The 23,958-nt window shown below is 42.2% G+C and overlaps 1 protein-coding gene across 10 annotated transcripts in view; it reads right to left on the minus strand.

Annotated features, from left to right (window-relative positions):
- The window catches only part of ABLIM2 (actin binding LIM protein family member 2), a 918,768-nt gene that overhangs the window by 662,846 nt on the left and 231,964 nt on the right, over positions 1 to 23,958 (minus strand). For all 10 annotated transcript variants that reach the window (XM_085642477.1, XM_085642474.1, XM_085642469.1 and 7 more), the window contains one exon: positions 12,266 to 12,409. In XM_085642477.1, the coding sequence (XP_085498603.1) occupies positions 12,266 to 12,409 (144 nt within the window). The remainder of the gene's footprint in view (positions 1 to 12,265; positions 12,410 to 23,958) is intronic.

Raw genomic sequence — 23,958 nt, forward strand, 5'->3', positions numbered from 1 at the left:
ATTTCTTGCGAGAAATGCGCATTCGCGGGCGTCCGCGCATGCGCATTTGTCAGAAGAAGTTGGAAATGGAAGAGGGAGCCCCGGAGACTTCGCGCTTCAGGTAAGTTTCTTTACTTCTTATTTATTTTACATGTGGGGTTTCATTTAAAAGGAGGGCGGGCGGGTGGCGCGTAGTGGGGCTATGCATAGCGCGCGAGTGTGCGTAGATTTGGGCACACTACGCTCTGCTTCACGTAGCCCCACTACGCCCACTACGCCCACCCTTAATCATAATGCGGGGGCCAAATCGAAGGGCTGTCAGTTTGTCGGACCGTCACCGACAGCCTGTCAGTGGCAGTCCTATCGACATTATAATCGGGCCCAAAGTGTGGGGAGAGGACTTCTCAAGACATGTTCAACCTAGAAAGCTTGTGCAGACCCAGAAAGGTGTCACTGTGTTGATATTCACAATGTTTCTTGCAAACCTTTCATAGTGTGTAAATTGTCAGAAGTTTAATCTTGACAAAAGCAGGGCTATGGGATTTATTTAGGATTTGGCAGGTGAATTACCACTGCAAAACTTGGTGACTACTACATCTGCTGAATTACAAGTGACAGGCTATGATGCCCTTGTAACTTGGCAGACACGACATCTGCCACGTTTGTGACGGAGTATCCCCTCCACTAAACACTAAATAAGACTAGGCCTGTGTGGAGTTCGTGCAGTTCTGCTATGCAGAACTTCGCAAATTGCTGAAAAGCTTTGTCATGCTCCACGGAGTTCCGCAAGCAGCAGAGTGAGCTAAATGGCACTCGTCGCGATGATTTCTAGCACCTGGGATTTTCCTGTAAAATCAGCGTAAATGGCTCCATGTGCAGCGCAAGAGGGTGCTACTTCTTTCTGCCGCTCAAGTAGATGTTCTACTCGAGTGTCAGCTTCCTCAACGCAAGCGACAGGCAATGCGAACGGTAGTGACCTGTCGTGACCCCCGCGTTGAGAACTCTTACCAGAAGGTGGTCTAGAGTACGATTCTCCTTGCTCGTGCTCACCAACTTAACATTGGCGAGCCGCGAGAGAGGGGAAACTCCGCTCCGCACTGCTCTGCGTGGTTTTTTAGAACTGTGCGCTCTATTTGGAGAGGGAATTTTACACCTAGGCATAAATAAGACCTTTAATAATTTTCCTGGGTGTAATGGGGAATACAAACTTTGTGAGGCATAGAGCAAGGAAAAAATGTCCACAATTGAAAGAAAAGGAGAACAAAGGTGTATCATTTGACATTCCGCGATCAATTGCCGCCTACTTACGACTGCATTGTTAAAAAACCAGCACCTATGGAAAAAACTGACTCTACTAAACTTTCCATTGATTATGCCTGGAAAATTGGGACTGGTGCACATCTCCAGACATAACTGGTGAGCGATTTGTGAATTCCTGAAAAGCGTGAAACTTCGACGGTAGGAGCGTTCTTTTCTACATACAGTTTTAATACACTGCTGTGTGAATCGCCAGCCTGTAACTTTTATTACATGATAGTCTGTTCGTTTATTACAAAAACATTTCTCTCAACTCGACATTTGCCAGAATAGCAGGTGCATAGTTCCTGGATTCTGAGACAAACAGGAAAGTGCGAGCCTTTAACTTTCTTGGAACCCATCCTGGAAAGCCTAACCAAACAAAGATAGCTCATTAAATCTACATCCCTACCCCAGCCCTTGTCAAGAAACATTTTCTTAAGGAGAAATGTTGATTAGACAAGATATCTTTATTTTACACTATCCATGGTTTATTTTGCATTCTGACATGATTAGATTAAAAGTAATGTGTTAGTGTGACTCAGTCTAAATTGGACCTGCACAGTAACATGTGGATTACGGACAAACGTGTGACCAAAGAATTATGGTATTTTTTCTGGGAATAATTTGTGTTACTTTACGATATGGTATGCTATTTTTGTCAATTATGGTATGTCATTTGTGTTATGATGTGCATTTACATTTTGTATTTATTTTAAACAAAAGCATTGTAAACAGTAATGCTGTACATATCTGCGTTGCAGTACATCAGATCACTTGTAGATGGGTGTGTGTAACCGATCTGTAGTAATAGGATTCTCAGAGATAGGAAGTTCTTGTATTTTTTCTTGCTAATAACTTTGCCAACGTTTGGCAATCTCCATGAAACTTTTCAGATCTATTACTTGTTCTACATTGTCAGATGATACAAAGTTGCGCGGTGATTCATTAAGGGGGTGGGGGAAAAAAGTCCACCAATGCATTTTCCATAGACTTTGCACTCTGGTGTATTAGCAAAACAGCTGAACGGATTTTCATGAAATATGGCAGGAAAATAGATTATTGTGACTTAAAAATTATTTTGCTATTTCATAAAAATTAGTTCCTCATTTTTTAGTAATAAGGGATTAAAACGCAGTGATATACTGACCTATGCTATACTGTGGTACATGGTGCTGACAAAACACAATTTATTGGCTAATGACTGCCCTTATAAAAAGAAAAGGCAGCTACATTGTTTTCAACACACTTCGTGCATGTTCAGAGTTTCATTAAAAAATCTACATAAAGACTTTTTTACCCACGCCTTGGAAAATATGAGGGAGTGTTAATAACTTGGGACAGGTAAGAAAAATTACTTAAAATTTTTTTTTTGTATGTATGTACATGTGCATGTTTAAAAAAAAAGTTTACGAAGTACCACAGTACTACCTTGAAAGTACTGCAGTACTAAAAAAAAGTTACAAAAAAATCACTGTATTCTATGGCACCGTGCTGTATGCCACTGTACGCTGCGCAACTGCACTGCACTCTAGGCCACAGCACTTGACGCCACTACACTCGAGGCAACAGCACTGTATGTCACTCTACTCTATGCCACTTTACTGCATGCCACTACACTGTATGCCACGAAACTCTATACTACTGTAGTATAGGCCACTGCAGTCTACGCACTGTACTCTGTGCAACTGCACTCTACACAACTGCACTGTATGCCACTCCAGTCTACTCTATGACACGCCACTCCATGCTACTCCACTCGAGTCTACTACATGCCTCTCCACTACACTCTACTGTATGACATGCCACCCCAGTGTACGCTATGCCACTCTATGCCATTTTACTCCTATGCCAATCCACTCTATCCCATTACACCCTACAGCACTCCACCAAATGCTATTGCACAAAACGCCATTCCAGTCTATGCCCTCCACACCTTATGCCGTCCTTTGCTACCACCTTTATCGAACAGCTGTCCGACCTACTGACACTGCACTCCAGACTAGCTCTCTTTGGCGACCTTAATTACTGGTTCAATGACGTCAACGCCGGGCCCCACGCCACAGAACTCTTTGAAGCCCTCAACAGCCTTAACCTGACCCAACAAATCTCCTCGCCCACCCATATCAAGGGCCACATCCTAAATCAGATTTGGACCCAAAATTTAGCACTCTCCCAGCCATCTGTCTCCCCCTGCGTTTGGTCAGACCATCACCTAGTCGACACCACCCTCACTGTCACAGGCAGGACCTCCGCCCCTCTGATGGCTGGTGGCCTCTCACGCAAATGGAACTCCCACGAATCCCAAGGCTTTCTCGCAACCTTAGCCAACACCCGCCCAGCTATTAACACACCAGCCAATATCGACACGATGGAAAGTGATATTGGCACCTGGCTAATGTCGGCCAGTGACCAATTCGCCCCCCTTACCAAGTTCCCCCGCACCAGACACCACAACTCCCACAGATGGTTCTCTGGCGAACTTAAGAAACACAAACTGAAGGTGCGCCAGCGGGAACGGACGTGGAGACGCAATTAATCTGAGCCAGATAGACTACAATACACTACAGCTCGCAGAGAATACAAAAACGCAATCTCCTTAGCCAAATCGGAACATTTTTCAAACAGAATCTCTTCCGCGGACAATAAATCAAAAGAGGTCTTCAAAATCATGAACGAACTTACCTCAGACGACAGAACTCTCCCGGGTCAGATCCCCACCCAAGAGACCTGCGATGCTCTTAATCTTTTCTTTATCGAGAAAATCAATAAAATTAAGGACTCCATCCCCCCCCCTCAGATACTCTCCCCAGACACCCCTCCGAACAACTTATCGATCTTCACTCACTTCCCCACCCTCAACCCCAACTCACTAGCTGAACTTGCGACCCGGGTAAAATCAGGCTCTCCGAACGACTGCTGCCCTCCTTCGGTCCTACGGGACGTCTGTCTCAAACTACCCGACTGCATTCTACCCCTACTGAATGTCTCTCTCAGCACCGGTATTGTCCCCAGCTCCTTCAAGGAGGCCATTTTAGTGCCTCTCCTGAAGAAACCTGGTGTGGACCCGGCGGAACTCTCTAACTACCGTCCCATATCGCTTTTGCCCTACTTTTCCAAATTAATGGAGGCCCACGTCACCCGGTGTCTCTCCAACTTCATCGAGACCTCCTGCCACCTGGAGCCTAATCAGGCCGGCTTTAGGCCAGCCCATTCCACCGAGGCCGTTATCCTAGCAGTCTTGGACACGCTGAGGAGGAACGCTGACACAGGGATCCCCCAGGCCCTCGTACTCATGGATCTGTCGGCTGCGTTCGACACGGTTGACCACAACATCCTCCTTCACCGTGTCGAGCGGGCAGGCATCCAGTGTCCTGCCCTCAAATGGACCCAGTCCTTTCTGACCGGCAGAACACAAGCTGTCCGCTTGAGCCCCTACACAGCGTCCAAAACCCCCACGACCTGTGGAGTCCCTCAGGGTTCTTCCCTGTCACCCCTATTATTCAACCTCTACCTCCGTCTCCTGATTCACTCGCTTCAGAGCTGGGACATCACAGTGTACAACTACGCTGATGACCTACAGATCATCTTCCCACTCAACTCCTTGGACGCTGTGAACAACTTCCATTCTGACATGATACACATCCAGGAGTGGATGAACTACAACCAATTAAAATTAAATCCTGGTAAAACTGAGCTCCTTCTCCCCGGCTCCAGTCCCTCCCACTGGGGTCCACAGTTCTGGCCTAATAAACTAGGCCCCCCCCCCCGGTCCCTGTGAAATCAGTAAAAAGTCTTGGTGTGACCATCGATACCGAACTCTCCCTCAGATCTCATGTGGGCGCTGTGATCTCTTCATGTACGTTCCAGCTTCGCAAAATCCGTAAAGTCAGTCACCTACTACCACCAGCCGCTCTGGTCCAGGTTATCATCTCCCTGGTACTATCCCGCCTGGACTTTTCCAACTCCCTGTACTACGGACTCCCAAAATCATTGCTGCATCGCCTTCAGGTCGTGCAGAACCAAGCAGCCCGTCTCATCTACAAAACTCCCAAATGGCAGTCGGCCAAACCTCTGCTGCACAAATTGCACTGGCTACCTATAGAACAAAGGGCGGCCTTCAAGCTGGGCTGCCTCACGTTCAAATCCCTCCACTGTTCCAGCCCCGCCTTCCTGACAACACTCATCAATCCACACTGTCCAACGCGCAATCTTCGTTCAGCTCTCCTCAACCTGCTTGCTGTCTCCAAATCCAAAACCAATAAATTTGGCGGCCATCGGTTTGCCCACCTTGCCCCCAAATTTTGGAATCCTCTTCCCCTGACCATCAAATCCAGTAGCTCCCTCCTTCATTTCAGAAAACTGCTCAAAACCTTCCTTTTTCCCCCACTCGGCTAAATTCCGCCTCCTCTGACCCCAGGCTCACCTCTGTCTTACAGCGCCAGGAAACCCACGGTGTCAGTGCGCTCTATAAATTCCATTTAACATAACATAACATATAAGCCACTCCACTGTATGCAATTCCACTGTATGCTATTCCACTCTATGATGCTCGACTCTACACCACTCCACATTGATCCACTCTACTCTGACAGACCACTACACTCAATGCGACTGCACTCTAAACTACGATACATCATTCCACTGTACACCACTGCTCTCTATGCCCCTCCACTGTAAGACACTGTGTGACATGCCACTCTATAACACAACACTCCATGACATGCCACTCTACTCTATGGCACGCCACTCCACTCTACACCACTCCACTTTACAACACACTCCTCTATGTTACTCCACTCCATGCCACTCCTCTATACGCCCCTAAACTGTAAGGCACTGTACAACACACCACGCTATGACATGACACTCCACTTGACTTTACGACACAACACTCCACTACACGCCACTCCATTCTACGACACCTCACCTCGTGTCACTCCACTCTACTCTACTACACTCCACTCTACAAGACACCACTAAGTTCTACAGCATTCCAATATATGCTATTCCACTCCACACCACCAGTCTATGCCACTCCACTTTACGCTATTCAAATCTTTGCCACTCCACTCTACACCACTCCATTGTACTCCATTCCTCTCTTTGCCACTCCACTTCACTCCACTCTATTCCATTCTATGTCACTTCACTCTACGCAATTCCATTCTAAGCCACTCCACTGTACATTATTTCACTCTACTCCACTCCACTCTACGCTGTTCCACTGTACACCATTCCAATCTACACTGCTCCAGTTTATGCTATTCAACTCTACACCACTCCGATCTACACCACTCAACACTATGCCACTCCACGCTATTCCACTCTATGCCACTGCACTCTGTGCCACTCCAATCTCACTGTTCCACTCTATGCCACTCCACTCTAAGCCAGTGTACTCTACACAACTCCACCTTATGCTACTCCACACCACTCGACTCTAGTGCTATTCCACTCTATGCCACTCCAGTCTAGGTCTCCCCAGTCTAGGCCACTCCCCACTACTCCACTCCACTTTATGCCACTCTCCTCTACACCACTCCACAGTATGCCATTGTGCTCTACGCTATTACACTCTATGACACTCCACTCTAGGCCACTCCACTCTACGATAATGCAATGTACGCCACACCACTTTATGCCACTCCATTCAATTGCACTCCACTCTAGCCCATTCCACTCTACGATAATGCAATGTACGCCACTCCACTCCACTTCATGCCACTCCATTCAATGGCACTCAACTCTAGCCCTTTCCACTCTACGCCACTCCACTCTACACCATGCAACTCCACGCTATTCCACTGTCTGCTATTCAACTCTATGCTACTATACGCTATTCCAATCTATGCCACTCCATTTTACACCAGTCTACTGCACGCCATTCTTTTTCAAGCCACTCCACTTTACACCACTCTACTCTATGCTATTCTACTCTACAACAATCCACTCTATGCAACTCGATTCTATGCCACCCTACACCACGCGACTCTGCTATTCCACTCTATGCCACTCCAATCTACGCAATTCCACTCTACACCACTCCATTCTATGCCACTCCACTCTATTGTTTGGTATGCCACGCTACGACACTCCACTCTAGGCTACTCCACTCCACTCTATATGGTTCTATACCACTCCACGCCACTTTACTGTATGTAACTCCACTGCACTACTCCATGCTACGCTACTCTATGTCAGTCTACTGTACACCACTGCACTCTAAGCCACTGCACCCTACTCTACACCACTGCAGCCTTTGCCACCCCATTCCACATAACTCCACTCTATGCTACTGCACTCTCTGCCAAAACACTTTGCACCACTCAACTCTGCTCCACAACACTGAACGCCACTTCACTCTACAGCACTCTACTGTACCCCACTGTACTCTACGCCACTCTACACTACCCCACATCACTCTATGCCATTTTACTCTATGCCACTCTACTCTACGCCACTCTACTGTATGCCTCTCAACTCTATGCCACTTCAAGCCACTGCATACACTGTGTAAAAAGTCAAACAATGATCGAGGTATAGAGGGCAGTATAAACAAAGAACTACACCCAAAGATGTTTTTGCATCTGCATCCGTATGTTTCTAGTTTAATGAATTTAATTATTTCCAAATTAATACCTGAAAAGATGTGCCAAGCACAACTTTACATGCATATTACTGGGAAAGTCATGTAAATGTCCTTTGTTTCTGTGGTGCCTCTCCCTGTGGAATTCTATACATTGTATAATTCCACATTGTGGAAGCTATCACCTTTGTACAATTGCACAGTTGTTTTCTTTTGTTTTTTCTCAGTAGGGAAGATACTTTTCCCTGTAGAGAAAATTCTTTCCCTACACCATCACCGAGCAAGATGGTGTTCCGTTGCCCTACCCACCAAGAAGTATTTATTCCTCTTCTTGACACATGTAAATCTTTGCCTATTTATAGGGTGGGTGTACATCAAACATGATATTTTAATGATAATTCATGTGGTGTTGGGGTATTGTTACCTTGGTACTAATGGCATTGTAGCTATGGCTGTTGTGTTACCCATGTATATGTATATCAAAGTGACAAAGCCTTTTTTATATTACGACTTGTCACTCTGCCTGATGCACTGAGGTGGTCACTACTCTTACTCCTGAATATGTTAGTCACTGCTGTAAACTTGTCTGATGTGGTCTCTATTGCAACATTAAAAATATTAGAATCTAAGCATGATTTTTATTAACTATAAGTAGTTCTTGTTACAGAAAAGATTGGAAACCACTGGTATATACCATTCTGTTGTAAATGCAATCACTTGCTCTTTTCATAAGATTACAACAGTAAATGGTTTATTAATTTAGACCCCTGTGGAAAGGAACATGTGTTGTAACATTTTGAGAATTCGGTAGGAAAGATGGCTTAAAAACCAGGTTGAGGAGTTTGAACTGAATAGTATGAATTGGACTAGGTTTTGTTAGGATAGTAAGGTATGTGGCTGTGTAGGGTTAAAGAGTGTTTGCATGGTAGAGGTCTGTAGTCATTATCTTTGTCCAGCTTTAGAAGGATTAGTGTCAGATGCTGTTGCAATAAACCAGCTTGCGCCTTATGCGGCTTTTAACAAACGATTAGGTAACCTAGAAAAAGGGATTGGCTCAATTCCTCTGATAATCAGTTGGAGGATCATGACTGCTGTTTAAGTGGGGTTATAAATTACTCTTGGTGTACCACCTAGCAGAAATGGGTTGATGTAGTGCATCCATCAGAAAGGGCATTGCAGTTCTCAGAAACAGGGGTGTGAATGTCTGCATGAGTGGAGGATGCAGATGAGTGTATAATATAGATGTGTGCAGATTGAATATGCGATGTCTTTACAACGCAAGTCGTTACAACGACTTGCGCTGGAGGGCACTGGACTTCGGAATACTATGATTTACTATTCCAACTCCAGTCTACGTGCTGTAGGAAAGGTGTTAGAATAGTAACTCATACTATTCCTTAGGTTAGAGCACCATCCAGCGCAAGTCATTGTAATGACTTGAGTTGTAATACCCGCGTTGTAAAGGTATTGCGGTGTAAACACCGCGATGTAACCGATGTTTCCCGTGCAGATTATAGCATGAGAGGGTGGAATGGCTATACATTGCCTAATGACAGAACAAAATATCAACGATTTATATTTTAATGTGGAAACTGAGAGAGTGGAAGCTGGGTGAATCATTAATATAAAGGTGGTAGTAAAAACTTTGTGCACCGTGTTATGCAATATTGTGTTACATCATTTTGAAAATAATTCTAAACCTTTCTTTGAAGAGACATCACACTGAAAAATATCAATTCCTGTCCACTTGATTCTTGACCAACAAATGGCATCAATGTCATGATAAATGTCCTGGCTAGTTCACCTTAGCGTTGCCTGTGAATTACATTCAACAATGCCATTCCTTATGAGAAAAACATGCCTCTAGAACCAACAAAGCTACACTGTGTCAAGTAAGCAAACCCAACAAACTTTTTACACTGTAATTGAATCTTGACTATATGTGTATCTTGAGTTCTATAAGTGTGCCTCTTCCACAATCTAGCTCACAATGGATATCACTCCTCAGGGAAGTTTAAACAGGTACATTGAGAATCCAAACCCTAATACCAAGTTCCAAACAGTTTTGGAAGCATGACTATGTATCTCAAAATATGCGGTTTTACAGGGAGCGTCTTTACCACATGGTGTAATTGTGACGGGTCTATCTAGGCCTCAGTGTCTAAATCTATATTAGGTTGATCAAGAGAGGACTTTTATATCACATGCAATGTAATTTAACTGTAGGGAATGTCCCCACAGTAACCACAATTCCTTGTGGACTAAGTCTATGACTAATAAAACTCTCTTTCTTAACCATAGCTTTGCTAACCGCATTTATCCTTCTATCGCTCCACTCACCTAAGTCCTGTGGTTCAGCAAACTGATGCCCTCAACCAGCAGGCTCTCACGGTTTGATTTTTTTTTTAAAAGTACAAAAAAGAGCTAATAAAATTGCACACTAATATAATCACACAGAATCGCAGCAATAAACTAATGTCTGTTTTTAATAAAAGCAGGACAAAGACACAGTGGTAATAAATAGCACTCTGCACATCTGTATATTTAGTTGATGCTTTGCTGTGAATGAATGTGGTTTCATAGAAAACAATTTCATGTAACACCAATACTGAGAAACCATTTTTCATAAACTGTTCAACAGAACTTAGCAAGATGAATGGCATTTACCATTTCAAAGAAACCAGTTCATGCAAGGTCTTTGGTTTTTTTTTAAAATTGGCTTGGGCATGCTTCGTTTTTTAAGCTGCAAGGTTGATTGTCTTACTTTCAGAAACATTTTTTGCTGGAGATACTTATTTCGGTGCTTTATTTCAAGGGACATTATTTTGGATTTATTATTTTTACATTGTCAAATATTTACACTGGATGGTTTTAATTAGCTGATCCCTCATCACCCTTAAACAACATCTGTCCCTGACCCTCTCACAACCCCTACACACCTTCATCCCTGCCCCATAAAAACCCTCATCATGCCTAAACTACACCTATCCCTGACCCCTAAACTCCATCAATACCTGAATCCTAAAAGCCATTTCTACAGCTAAACTAAACCCATCCATGAACCTTAAAAATCCTTCACTACACCTAAACTATGCCCTGTCACTGACCCCTAAACTCAGCCCAACCCTCAACACTAATCACCCTTTCAACACATTAAGCACTCCCATCCTTGAATGCCTAAAACCCTGACCCCTAAAACCCAAACCCCTTGCCACCCCTAAGCTCCAGTCATCTCTGAACCCTAACAACCTCTTTCCACATCTAACCTCTATCCATTCCTGAACGCTAAAACTCTTTCTGCCCATAAACTCCACCCATCCCTTATTTACCCCTAAAACTCCTCATCACCCTTGAATTCTACTCATTCCTGAAGCCTAAAAATCCTTCCACACCCCTTATATCCTTTGATCCCTGCACTCTAAAAACACCTCAACACTCCTACACTCCACTTATTCCTGAACCCTAAAAACTCCTTCAAGCACCTAAACTCCACTCCTTCGTGAATCCTAAAAACCCCTCACCACTCTTAAACTGCACACATTCCTGATCAATAAAAAAGCCTCACCACCCCTAACCGCCATCCATCACTGAACCCTAAAAACTCCTACTGTTTCTGAACACCACCCATCCCTAACACTTAAAACCCCTTGTCACCACTAAACATCACCCATCACTGAAACAAAGAACTCCTCACAGCCCCTAAACTCCACCTAAGTTTAATGTAATTTTGGATTTTTCCTTAACATTAAAATGTTTCCTTTCATTTTCAATTTATTAGTATTTCCTCAAGATCGTCCTTCCCTACAAATTGGTTTCCCATGATCATGTTGCCGTATTTTACTGTTCAGTAGTAAAAAATGCAATAATCATACACAACACAAAGGCTTAAATCTTTACAATGAAATAGAATAATAATAAATAAACATTTGAGTGTAACCCAGTTGTTTTTTTCTGTCAACCAATACTAGAATGAAATCAGAGAGAATTTTTTTAATTTGTTTTCTCAAGCCAATTAAACTGCAAAGTGGTAATATACAATACACTATACGGTCATGTGAGCAAAAGTGTGTTTAATAATAATCTTGCACGAAATGACATGGATTATTTCGCCACATTTATTTTCAATGGCATGGAATAAGTATACCTATATGTTTGGGTTACAATGAAAGTCATTGCAAAAACAGGATGTGACCCAGACCTAAACAAAGCATCTTCTGTGGGAACAGAGGCAAAAAACTACATATGTGCTGAGGGTCTTCTTGAGCGTGAGCACACTTTACAGGAGTTAACATTAATGCAGATTAAGATTAATGTTGCTACTGGTAAGGAAAACAAAATCAAAATCTCAAGACAACTCTTATTTGACTGTAATATTCACATGCAGGTGAAGTAGATGCTTACCTTTGCAGACAAAGCACTTAATATGGAAATATTTACTCTGCACTCTCAAAACCTCCCCTTTACAAGCATTTCCACAATTGTGGCATAGGATTGCAGTACTTGCTGGTTTCTCTAGATGGCTATGAACAGCCTGGTGGTGAGATACTGCAAAGAAAATAAAAAGCTTGTGAGTTTCAGCATGCAAGGCTGGCAAGGTTTTCAATTATTAGAGCAACATAGTGAACAAAGTACAGCTAACTGAAATAAAACAAGTTGTTTTGAACCCACTTTTTACTTGGCATTAGATTATAAATGTTCTCACTGATAAGCAAGTTATAACACATTGGTAGCAGTGATTGCTGAGAGAAGTTCACAGAGGGAATCAGTTGGAGTAGGAAGAGTGGAAGGACCAAGGAGGGCGTGGTCAAAGACCCTTCTATGTCAATATAGGAAGATGCACACAACAATCTTACCAGTAGTTGATATAGAGGTGAACCGCAGTTTCATAAAAGACATTGGCTGGCCTAACTTTTCAGAATGCACTCATTTCTCAGATACCTAACAAACAGAAATCTGAAGGTGAAAGCCAGCAGCAATTTAAACAGTATTAGGGTTAAGAAATAAATAAACGAACAGCCCAACCCGGAGATTTATATAGGTGACAGGAGTAGAATGTGAGGCCGTACTTATAGTTGACTGCAAGGGACTTATCATAGTCCTCCAAGAATAACATGTTAAACTATAAGTAAGGCCTCACATTGATTTGTTCGCCATTAACTTTTGAGACACAGGCTTATAATAGTCCATCAGAAGCCACCTGTGAATTTGAATTTCGTCCATTTCCATCTTTCTTAACGTGCCAGGGTAAAGGTGTGAACCCCAGTCTTAAAGGTAAAAAAGTGTCCCTCAACATAACTTTAAACCATGTAAATCTACTTTTAACCTGACATTCCAAATCCATTACGTGGAATCATTGGCGAGCTGCTATCTTTTCATATAAAGACACTATTTTTCAGAGCCTTGAGGAAGCCACCTCATATGCTTCACACCACTTGTTCATGTCATCCCCACAACAAAGTCAGGCACCAGACCCTCTTGTCTCCAGAGGACTCTGCAGGTATGCTTCAACCAATAATGCTGGACTCTACCTGCCTGGCTTTGAAGTCCAGCTCTTTGAGGCTCATATTATAAGCCAGTCGCTCTAAGGCCAGTTTCTTCTCCATGGCTAGTTTTACTTCCTCCATCCTGATCTTGGCCATCTCCAGCCGAAACTCCATTTCTGCCTTCCTGTCTGCCAGTCCCCTGGGGAAAGGCCACTGGAAGATGCATAACGCTCTGGCAGGGAGCTCCAACTTAGGAGATACATCACTCCCCTCAGCAGACTGCTGCCTCTCAGAATGGGTATCCACATCATCATCTTTTGCTGCTATAACCAGTGAATAGTGGACTCCTGCCCGGGCCCTCAGCGCCTTTTGTCTCAGTCAGAGAGAGAATTCCGAAAAAGCAAAAAGGGCAATCAGGGAGAGTTTAAACTCAAATTGGTCTCCGGTATGGGATGGTAGTGTACACAAAATCACTGTATGGGAGTGCAACACCACAAGTCCTAATGCCACCACTGCTACCAAAGTATGAAATTGGGGTTTTTGGTTGACAGGGGAGTGAGCCCTAGTCAAGCAACAGCCACAATCCTTGTCAGGGTAAGACACAAGCCAACCCTAAATTAACCTGTGCTCAACTCTCTGGTAGCTTGGCACAGAGCAGACATGCTTAATCTGGAGGCAATGTGTAAACTATTTGTGCAACACTTCAAACAGTAATAAAGTGAAAAAACACCACACAAAAAGGATCCCACACCAAGTTAGAAGACTAGATTTATTTTGATCAATAAAACAATATCAAAACAACAAAAGCCAATCAGTAGAACCAGAGAAATGCAAGCTTAAAGAGTTTAGTGGAAATAACGCCAAAAAGCGCACAGCGCCAATTGTGGAGGTCTGGTCGCTCCAGACAGGGATAAAGTCACAAGCTCAGTCTGACCGCGATACATATAGGCCGGCTACAGGGATCCCGCTGGGCCTGCTGAACAAAGCTCTTTAAATCCTGGTTTGTGGAGCATTTGAGGGTCTGCATCAAATATGCATTGCACAGCTGGAGCGATGCATCGGTTGTAAGATGTGATGGTTTCCTAATGGTCACTGACTCATAAACCAATCTGAAGATCTTCCACCTCAAACAAACTGAACTTTACACATGAATATATTCTGGTATAATTTGCCGCAGTCCTTTGTCCGGTTAAAATATTTAATTGATATTATAAGTTTGTATTGTAGTCCATAATTATTTGCATTGGTAACTCATATGCCATGCTTTAAAAGAAGAAAATTCAGGGACTACTCTGTTTGTGATAAATTTGTCTAACTGTTAGTTAGGGTTAAGGAGAATGAATTCATTTTAAGAGTCCAGCAATGATCTCTCTGCGAATACGTAATCCCATGTCCTGATATTTTGCTACTCCATTTGGCCTTAAGAAACTGTATACGAAGCTGAAGCAACATTCACAGATTTTAATATGTCATATGGATTTCAGACAGTTCTTTACATATTACACTCTAATCTGTAGCTAAATATCAAGGTAGAGGTCATTAGATTTTCTGCACTGTCAGTAGTGACAAGTGGGTTACACCAAAGTTCTGCCCTAGTTCCCATATTGTACTGTACATTTGCTAAAGATCAACCAAAATATCAGAATATTTGAAGTGGAAAATCTCTCAAAATTGTTATTTATGCATCCAGGGAACAATTACATAACTTTACAGACATAAAGGTTCTCCAAAATCAATTAAAATGTCCCATACCATATTAAAATACAATTGATTAGCAATTAACATTGCTGAAACTAAAGTGACCTTTTCCCCAATTCAAATAGCACACCAGTCTATAAGACTCACATTATTTCAAATGAAAGGTGTAAAACATGCTTCTCCAACGAGAAGCTGGTGAGATATTGGTAGCGCTCCAGCCACCTGGAAGTATCTCTCCTGTGTGCATCCAACCCTAACAAATTAGAAGCTATTGCTTGGCTGAAATAATTTACATATACCAAAATTGAGAGTGTGTATTTGAGATGAAAATGGGTATATTTTCAAAACTCGTGAGCTGATACTTTAAGGAAAATGGCAGAATTTTCTAAATCTATTTAAAGCTAATATTTGAGTGATAAATCATGTGACATTAAGGAGACATTTTTTGCAAATGCCATTACCTAGATAACAGAGGCTTTGCAGATCTGGCTGTTATGTATTGCCCATGTAGTAGCATGTCATAGTAACAAGGTTTTTAGGTCTCGCCTAAGCAGCACGCATGCGCTGATTAGGAGGAGACCTTTTGATATCGATTCGCTTTTTGGCCAAAAAACTTGCACGCGTTGCATTTCTTTCAATGGCAATGCGTGCACGTTTGGCGATTCCCTTGCGGGAGCGAGCTTTGACACCATCTGTTTGTAATTAACAGATGGTTCCTGCTCGCTCCTTCAAGGGAAACAGGCGCAGGCCCACTCCTATCTCCCCTCCCCCTGCTGCCTCCTCCTCTCCTCGTAAAACTTGTTTTCTTTTAACTTTCAGTGAGAGGTGCCAGCGCTTGTTTTCTTTATATTTGATGCATGGCCCACCTCGGCAATATGAAACTTTAAGATTTGGTATTACAAGGCATATTGTCATACGGTGAGGTCCAACACGGTGATGGTCAGATACTTTTTCCATTTGCTTAACCAATGAAACATATATATTTTTTTGTGTCCAAAGGAAAAATATGCTAGATAACATGAAATGTAGATGATGTCGGAAATACCTCCTTTTAACCATTGACTCTTTGAGCAGAACGTATCTACCAAAGTCAAAGTTTTTGATCAGAGAAAATGTGCGCATATGACAGAATAGAAGCTTACTTCAAACCCTATAGCGTTGGAGGGCGGATACTAGTTCTGAACAGTTTAACCGGACAGCCTCACGCCGCAGATGCCAGCCCGGCCATATTTGTAGTTTTTACCCCTTTCAGGCCACAGTGGAAGACCAGCTACAGACCCACCCAGAAAATCAAATACAGCGAAGTTGTTTTAAGGAGCATAAAATGAAAAATGCCGTTGCTCACTCACAAGTTGCAATTCCAGAACCAAGTAGAATTTACTTAAAAGAGCAAATGGTGCATTTTGTTTAAAACAAAAAAACAAACAACGCACAAAGCCTAAAGCACAGTACAGGAAGTGGTCTCTAGTAGAAGGTACGGATAATGTGCCCGCCGACTGGTTGATTCGATTCCTAGGAACACGGGGAGTTTCCGCATGATTTATTTTGGGCTTTGGGTACCAGTAAACTGGCCTATTAAGAAAAATATTAACAAAATTGGTTGACTTTTCAATTGCTTGCTTTTTTATTTTTGCATTACCCGGTAATCTCAGAAGTGTAGTCTGTATGGTCAGGACTCAGAGTGAATGTTTTTTTCTTCCACATCTTTTCTTCTACATCTTTTTCATCTGTAGAAAATACGATATGACTATGTGTTTGCCGCATTTGAATAATCCACTGCCTTCACTACTGAATATTACCTCTACGGTGGCGAATGGGGTGGGCGGGAAATAGGTGGAACCTTTCCTCCCCTTCTGACACCCTTCCACACCTGAAAAAACAACAGCTGATGGACAGAATGCAGAAAAATGTCATACAATCACCCCAGTATAGAGATCTGGGCCTAAATCCATCGTTTTTTTGCTCACCATGCCATTGGAGTTTGAACCCAGCCATATGCAAATCAGTCTTGACCCTGTGCCTCAAGGGAACAGTCCGGCCTGAAAGGCCAAGCCAGGTCCTCCCTGGACTGGAACTAAGCATCCTAGGACCGGTTTCGGGGTTTCACTCCTCTTCAGCCAGGATAGCATGATTCCAGTGGCATGGAGAGCACGGGACTCATGTCTGAGCATACCCGACCCACTCGGGGTGACAAATGCAAAAACAACAATTGATGGACAGAATGCAGACCAATGTCATACATTCACCCCAGTACAGAGATCTGGGCCTAAATCCATCGTTTTTTTGCTCACCATGCCATTCCAGTTTGAACTCAGCCATATGCAAATCAGTCTTGATCCTGTGCCTCATGGGAACAGTCCAGTCCGAACTGCCAAGCCAAGTCCTCCCTGGACTGGAACCAAGTATCTGAGGACTGATTTCCAGGCTTCACCCCTCTTCAGCCAGGATAGCTTGATTCCAGTGGCATGGAGAGCACAGGACTCACATCTGAGCATACCCGACCCACTCGGGGTGACAAATGCAAAAACAACAGTTGATGGACAGAATGCAGAACAATGTCATACATTCACCCCAGTACAGAGATCTGGGCCTAAATCCATCGTTTTTTTGCTCACCATGCCATTCCAGTTTGAACCCATCTATATGCAAATCAGTCTTGACCCTGTGCCTCATAGGAACAGTCCAGCCCGAATTGTGTGTCTTTTACCCTTCCCGAATTGTGTGTCTTTTACCCTTTCCCACCGGCATCAGATTGTAAACTGTTTTCTGTCACCACCTCATTTCTCTTAAAGCTGGGTTCACACCCACCTTCGTGACACATGGAGGTTTAATCATCTCTCTTTCGCCCCATGTCCTGAGGACACCCTCGCTACTTCAAACACGGCATTACGTCTAATTTTAGAGTAATTTATGATATTGTGGCACGGGCAGCTCGGTGGCTAATATTGCAGTGCGCCGTTCGCTGAGGTGGTAAATAGCCGGACTTGGCTGCTTGCCCGCTCCTGTCGAACTAGAGAGGTTTGCTGCCTCGTGCTGCCTGCAAATCCCAGTTGTTTATCTGTACACACGTTTGAGCTGGCAGCGACGCACTCATGGTCTGTTGTCCGTAAACATGGGTAGTTTGTGGCAGGGCTTTAGTTAATTAAACATGCATTGGCATAGCCAATAGGTCTCGCCTTTGGGACCTTATAAGTGTTTAGCCATGCAGCAGTTAACGTTGTTGCACCAAAGATATTATGCTGCATAACTAAATACTTATAAGGTCCCAAAAGCTAGACCTATTGGCCATGCCAATGCTCGTTTGACATTACTGCTGGCAACCAGGCCTGATGCACTGAGGTGGTCGCTGGTAGTAAACTGCTAAAAAACGTCGATATGGTGGCCACTAAAACAATGCCAATAACTTTAGTAGCTCTCAATGAGTTTCACTAAACATAAGTAGCTCTCATTACAGAAAAGGTTGAAAACCCCTGGTGCAAAATATGTAGATTTCTTGGCTCGCTTATCACCTCACAGTGTAAATTGAAATATTCCAAATTATTATGTTGACATTCCAGAAATCTGATTTTAAACACAGATTTACCAATTACGCCCCCGCCCCTCGTTATCAGCAAACATTGTGGATAGATGATCCCTCAGATGCGACTTGGTGCAATAATTTAGAGGCAACTTCATGGGAGATAGTCAGCAATAAGCCTCTCTCCTAATACTTAAATAATATCTATTAGAGATAAATTGATTCTTTTGACCACTGCTTTGGTTGCATATATATATTTGGTCAATTATGCAAAATATGTAATTTGAAAAAATGGAAACACTGCTGTGTGCTGCCTCCTAGTAGTTGGTTGACGTTGTGCGTAATCATACATATAATTTTTTTCTGATAATATGTTTATAGATAATACAAAGTGACCGTGGCTTGCAGATTGAAGTGGCAGAAATGTCCACTATTTCTACTTTGTAAATGGCAGTTATTGCTTTTGTTAAACCAGGACCTTTGGTTGTGCTGGTGCAAAAACACCAACCTGGTACCAGGTGGAATAACCTGCAATATGGATGTCAAACCTTTCGTTGCATATTATAGGAGAAAACACATTCGGGGATTGATTGCAGTAAGGTAGCTCCCCTAGCAAATAACTGGTTCAATGACAGCCAAAAGCTTCAGTATATCTGAGCTTTAATTTTTAAGATAAATGTGTTCAGGGCCTATATAATGCAATGTTGTAAGAGTTATTCTTTTAAGTATTACTTGTATTGAAGACTGGCTTTTGCTTCACAGCGCCTTGCACGATGTTAAACTTTGATGCTGAATTAATTGTACAACAGAAATAGGGAACACTATTTAAAGCAAAACTCACACTTTGTGGTTACTCACTCTGCTTTCAGGGTTTTAGTGCAATACATCTATCACGGATGGGAATTGAGGTCACATGTTCAAGTACATTAATCACAGACCACACTGCAGTGCTAAATCAATGGGGTTTTGCTCATTTATAATTCATCTTAATAAATAATAACACTATTTATAAACTTATAGATTGTAATGATTTTTACAATATGAAATTCAAAAACGATCTGCCCAGTTTCTTTGCTATGTTCTATGTACACTGTAAATGTACACTGTATACAGTAGAAAAAATATTAATAGTCATTGCACGCGCTGAATTACATCGCACTTTTGTGATCTGCAAGGAAAGGAAGTACTGTTTATTTCTTATGTTGAAATCCCACACTTTTATTTGAACAGCAGGGTGACTCGGTGAGCTTAATGGTCCCCGTTGGCAAATGAGTTTTTGAGGTCAACTGTCTGAATCACAGCACAGCAGACTCAGCCTTCCATCCTTCTAAGGTGTTTATACTGATTAATATACATTTCATACAGTCTCGTGGATGTCATTTAAGAGAGTGACCAGGGCTTGCTCCTAGCGCCCTTTGGCACTATCTGTACGACCACTTGCCTCAGAGTTGGCAAAGCCTTCCATCCTTCTGAGGTGCGTAAATTGATTAACATACATTTGGTAATAACTGTCTCATGGACGTCAAGTAAGGGTAACCAGGAGTCACAGTTGTGACACCTGGTTTGCCCCTAGCACGCTTTGGCACTATCTTTGTGACCAATGGCCTCAGAGGTGGCACAAATAGTGCCAAGACCACCAGGGTAGCTCGTCCTTATGGGTGTTGGAACTCCACCCTAAAATTCTGCCGATTTTGCCCTTCTACCTTATTACTCACTATTAGTGTAAAAAAAAAAAGACAGCTCTAGTAAGTAAAATAAAATCCTTTAAAATATATTCGGTGGGCGTGTGTGCAAGTATGCATGCGTAGGTGTGGCACTGAGAGTGAATGAGAATGAATGTGTATGAGAGAGTGAGAGTGAGTGGTGCAACTGTGAGAATGAGTAAATCAGAGTGGGTGAGACTAAGTGAGAATGAGTGAGAATGAGTGCAAGTGACTGTAAGTATGAGTGAGAGTAAGATTGAATATGAGTGAGTGCAAGTTAGTGCAAATAAGTGAGAATGAGTAAGTCAGAGACAGTGATAATAAGGGGACTTTGTGAGAATGAGTGAGAGTAAGAATGAGTGCAAGTGAGTGAGCTGATTTGAATGAGTCAAAGTATGCATGAGTGATAGCAAGTGATAATGAGTAAGAGTATGAGTGAAAATGAATGTCAGTGAGATAATGTAAGTGACCATGGGTAAGAATGCCTGCGAGTCTGCTATTGGACCTGACATACTAAAGGTATTTATTGGTTTAAAGAGAAACCCATTGTAACATGGTGGTGCTGGAGTACAGGGGGAAATTCTTAGCATTAAAAGCGCCTGTGACAAAATGCTGTTAGATAGAGATAATGCTTGGGATATGGGACACCAATGGCAAAAGGATGGTGCTGGCATACTGATGGAAGTTTTTCGCATGGGGCACCTCTGAAAATATACTGGTGCTGGCATACTGGAAGAAATTCTTGGCATGGGCACCCATGACAAAATGCTGGTGCTGGCACATTAAAGGTACTTTTTGGCATAATGGAGTACAATTGTGGTATATGGGACTGGGGGACTATGACAAAATCCATGCCCAGACATACAAGAGGTCATTTTTGACATAACGGTTACTAATGGTACATGAACATTACTAAAGGCAAACTTCTGGCACTGGCATATTGAATTTAATTAGGCACCCGTCACAACATGCTGGCCATGAGTCAATACAGGTAATTTATGACATATGTGGGCACTCATAGTACATTCTGAAAAAGTGCAGTCAACTCATGGGGAGCATCATGTTTCACTGGCTTAGTACACCAGTGAAACATGACGCAAAAAGGATTTGAATATTTAATGAGTGCCCTTTAAGAGTCTACAGCTATTCAGCAAATTTATATGAAGATGTGATTTAAAGTGTACTATTTTACTCCTTTATTTCAAATAATACTCCGGTGGAGAGCCCCGAACCCGCCCTGGAAGATGCTCACCCATTAGCAATAAACAAGAGCAGGTATTAGCCCTACTACTTTTAAATATCAACAGCTGCTCCAGGCAAAAACAGAAAGTAAACAGATCTTGATAGACTGTTTACTTTCCTCAGATTCCACTGGGGGGACAATACACATGTAAATTAAATATGCCAATTGGCTATAAGCCAATGTAACCATGATTTAGGGGAGGAGCACAAGCACTTCAGCAATGGTTAACAGTGGTAAAGTGCACTCCTAAGGCCAACAAAAATAAGTGCAGCAAAAATGGAGGAGGTGAGGCTAAAGATTTGGGATAAGACTGTCCTAAGGCTAACACCTGTCTGTCCGTGCCCAAATCTATCAAAGAAAAATATGAATGTTTATGTAATGCCTCATTAAGGGAGGGGGGGAGAAATAGACTACTAAATATTTTTCAAAGCAGCTCTAAAATACCATAAAGTGTATATTGAGTAAAATTAGAATAATGAAGAGGCTTTTCCATGACTGATAAAGAGGTTAAATCATTCAACCACAATTCAAATTTAGTGTTGGGCTTTGATTTTCAAAGCTGTTGAATGCATTTCCAGGTGCCCTTAATACCCTAAATAAAGTATGTACATTCAGATGTTAAACTAAAGCAAAGTATCGCTATTCAGATGAATGAGAGGCGAGGAGCATCTATGAAACAAATTAGTAAATAGAATAAAATGGCAAGGACATCCTTCCAACATTCAGATAACTTTTCACCATCAAAGATCAACATGTTAGAAAGTGAGTCAACAATGTCACCTAAACCCGATTAAGTGTTAGAAAATCTAGTTCTAGGATTTGAGCAGGAGTACAATATTGAGCAAAAATAAAAATCCAAAGCTTGTAGGGGGTAACCACGGAACAGATTCCCATTTAGATAAATCCAAATCCGCAACTAATTCACCACAACCTAACTTACGTGATAAAGCCAAAGAAGAGTGGGTTAGCAAGATTTTAAACAAATGCTGAAACTAAACTAGAGGCAGATACCACCCCCTGTCCCACCGAGGATAGACCCGGAGTGGACCAATATAATACAATTCCCATCCTTAGCAAGACCTGACAGTCTATTTAGAGCTTGGCACAATCACTCATGTTTACCTGGATTCAATTTTTGAAGACTGCATTTCAGGTTAACACTACAGAATGGTACAACAAAGACTTCCTTGATAATCTATGACTTTGCTGATGAATCCAAATGTAAGTTCTGTGCTATAAAACATTGGGCTGCTCAGAAAACAGTGACAATGTTGAATTTCAGATTTTCCATCAAATGCCACCTCTTCCCCATAGATAGTCTCAAAAGCTGAAAAGGATGAAGAGCCCCCTCACTTATTGTCATTGAATTACTATTCCTTATTCTACTTGATAGTTTATATTCTCTTTTTAATTAAAACAAACACACAGAAAATGTGTTTAATCGTTTATTAAACATTTTTATATAGCAAATAAAAGACTAGGACATAACCTGACTTTTTCATGTAGAATCAACCAGGGAAACACAATTTGACACGAGTAAATGTTATGACCAGAAATATAAAGTGGAATGTATATTGCCAATAATATTGTAAATTCGCTACAAGAGAATCCTGTTGTGCCCGTAGTATACTGTGCTACTCGTCATTTTTAATGTAATTTAGTTGTAATCAGGTGTAGTAGGCATGCAATTCAAGTTGGCCAGGAGATGGCAGACATCATGTTGAAGATGATGGCAATGAGGATAATGAAGCTCTACAATATAAATGTCTCTACCTATTTCTTTATTTTTAGAGTGGTATGTGTCTTCTTTCAGTCAGTTCAAAGAGCTAGATGAAATAAAGAGTCTAATCAACGATGGGAGGACATCAGAGTCCCTGGAGGAGAGGGATTTTGGTTGAAGGCACTCTGGACAGTACAGTTCTAGACATTTACTGAAAAGGATGCAGTTTAGTTTCTTTTTGAAACTTGAAAGCAAGTCAAGTATCCTAGAATTCTAGGATCAAACCTCTTTATTCCCTCTGAAGACTCCTTGAGTCTCCTTGAGTGATAAGGTTTGCTGGTGCTTACTACGGGTTACGGTTGTGCACATATTGGGTTTCTCTGGCAGTCTCCTAGGCCTATATGTAGTAATTTACACAACACAAGTGTAAATTCAGCTTTCTTTATTCTCTCCAAGTACAGCAACCTCCAGCAGCTCACAGCTTCACCAACTGCCAGCTCCAGAGCTTCCACATCAACAGTCCGAGTTACATCAACAGTAAGAATGTTTCCTACATATCTCCCCCCTTACAAAGCAACACAAGTAAAACCTATATGATATTAAAAAAAAATACAGAGAGAATAGGTACATGTCAAATCAACAATTCAACATGTGTGATAAGATACAAAGTAAAATTTATACTTAACTAGACACCACTTTCAAAAATGGTTAGGGCCAACCACTTTGCTCA

Source organism: Triturus cristatus, chromosome 2_2, assembly GCF_964204655.1.
Source record: "Triturus cristatus chromosome 2_2, aTriCri1.1, whole genome shotgun sequence".
Classification (NCBI taxonomy): Eukaryota; Metazoa; Chordata; class Amphibia; order Caudata; family Salamandridae; genus Triturus; species Triturus cristatus.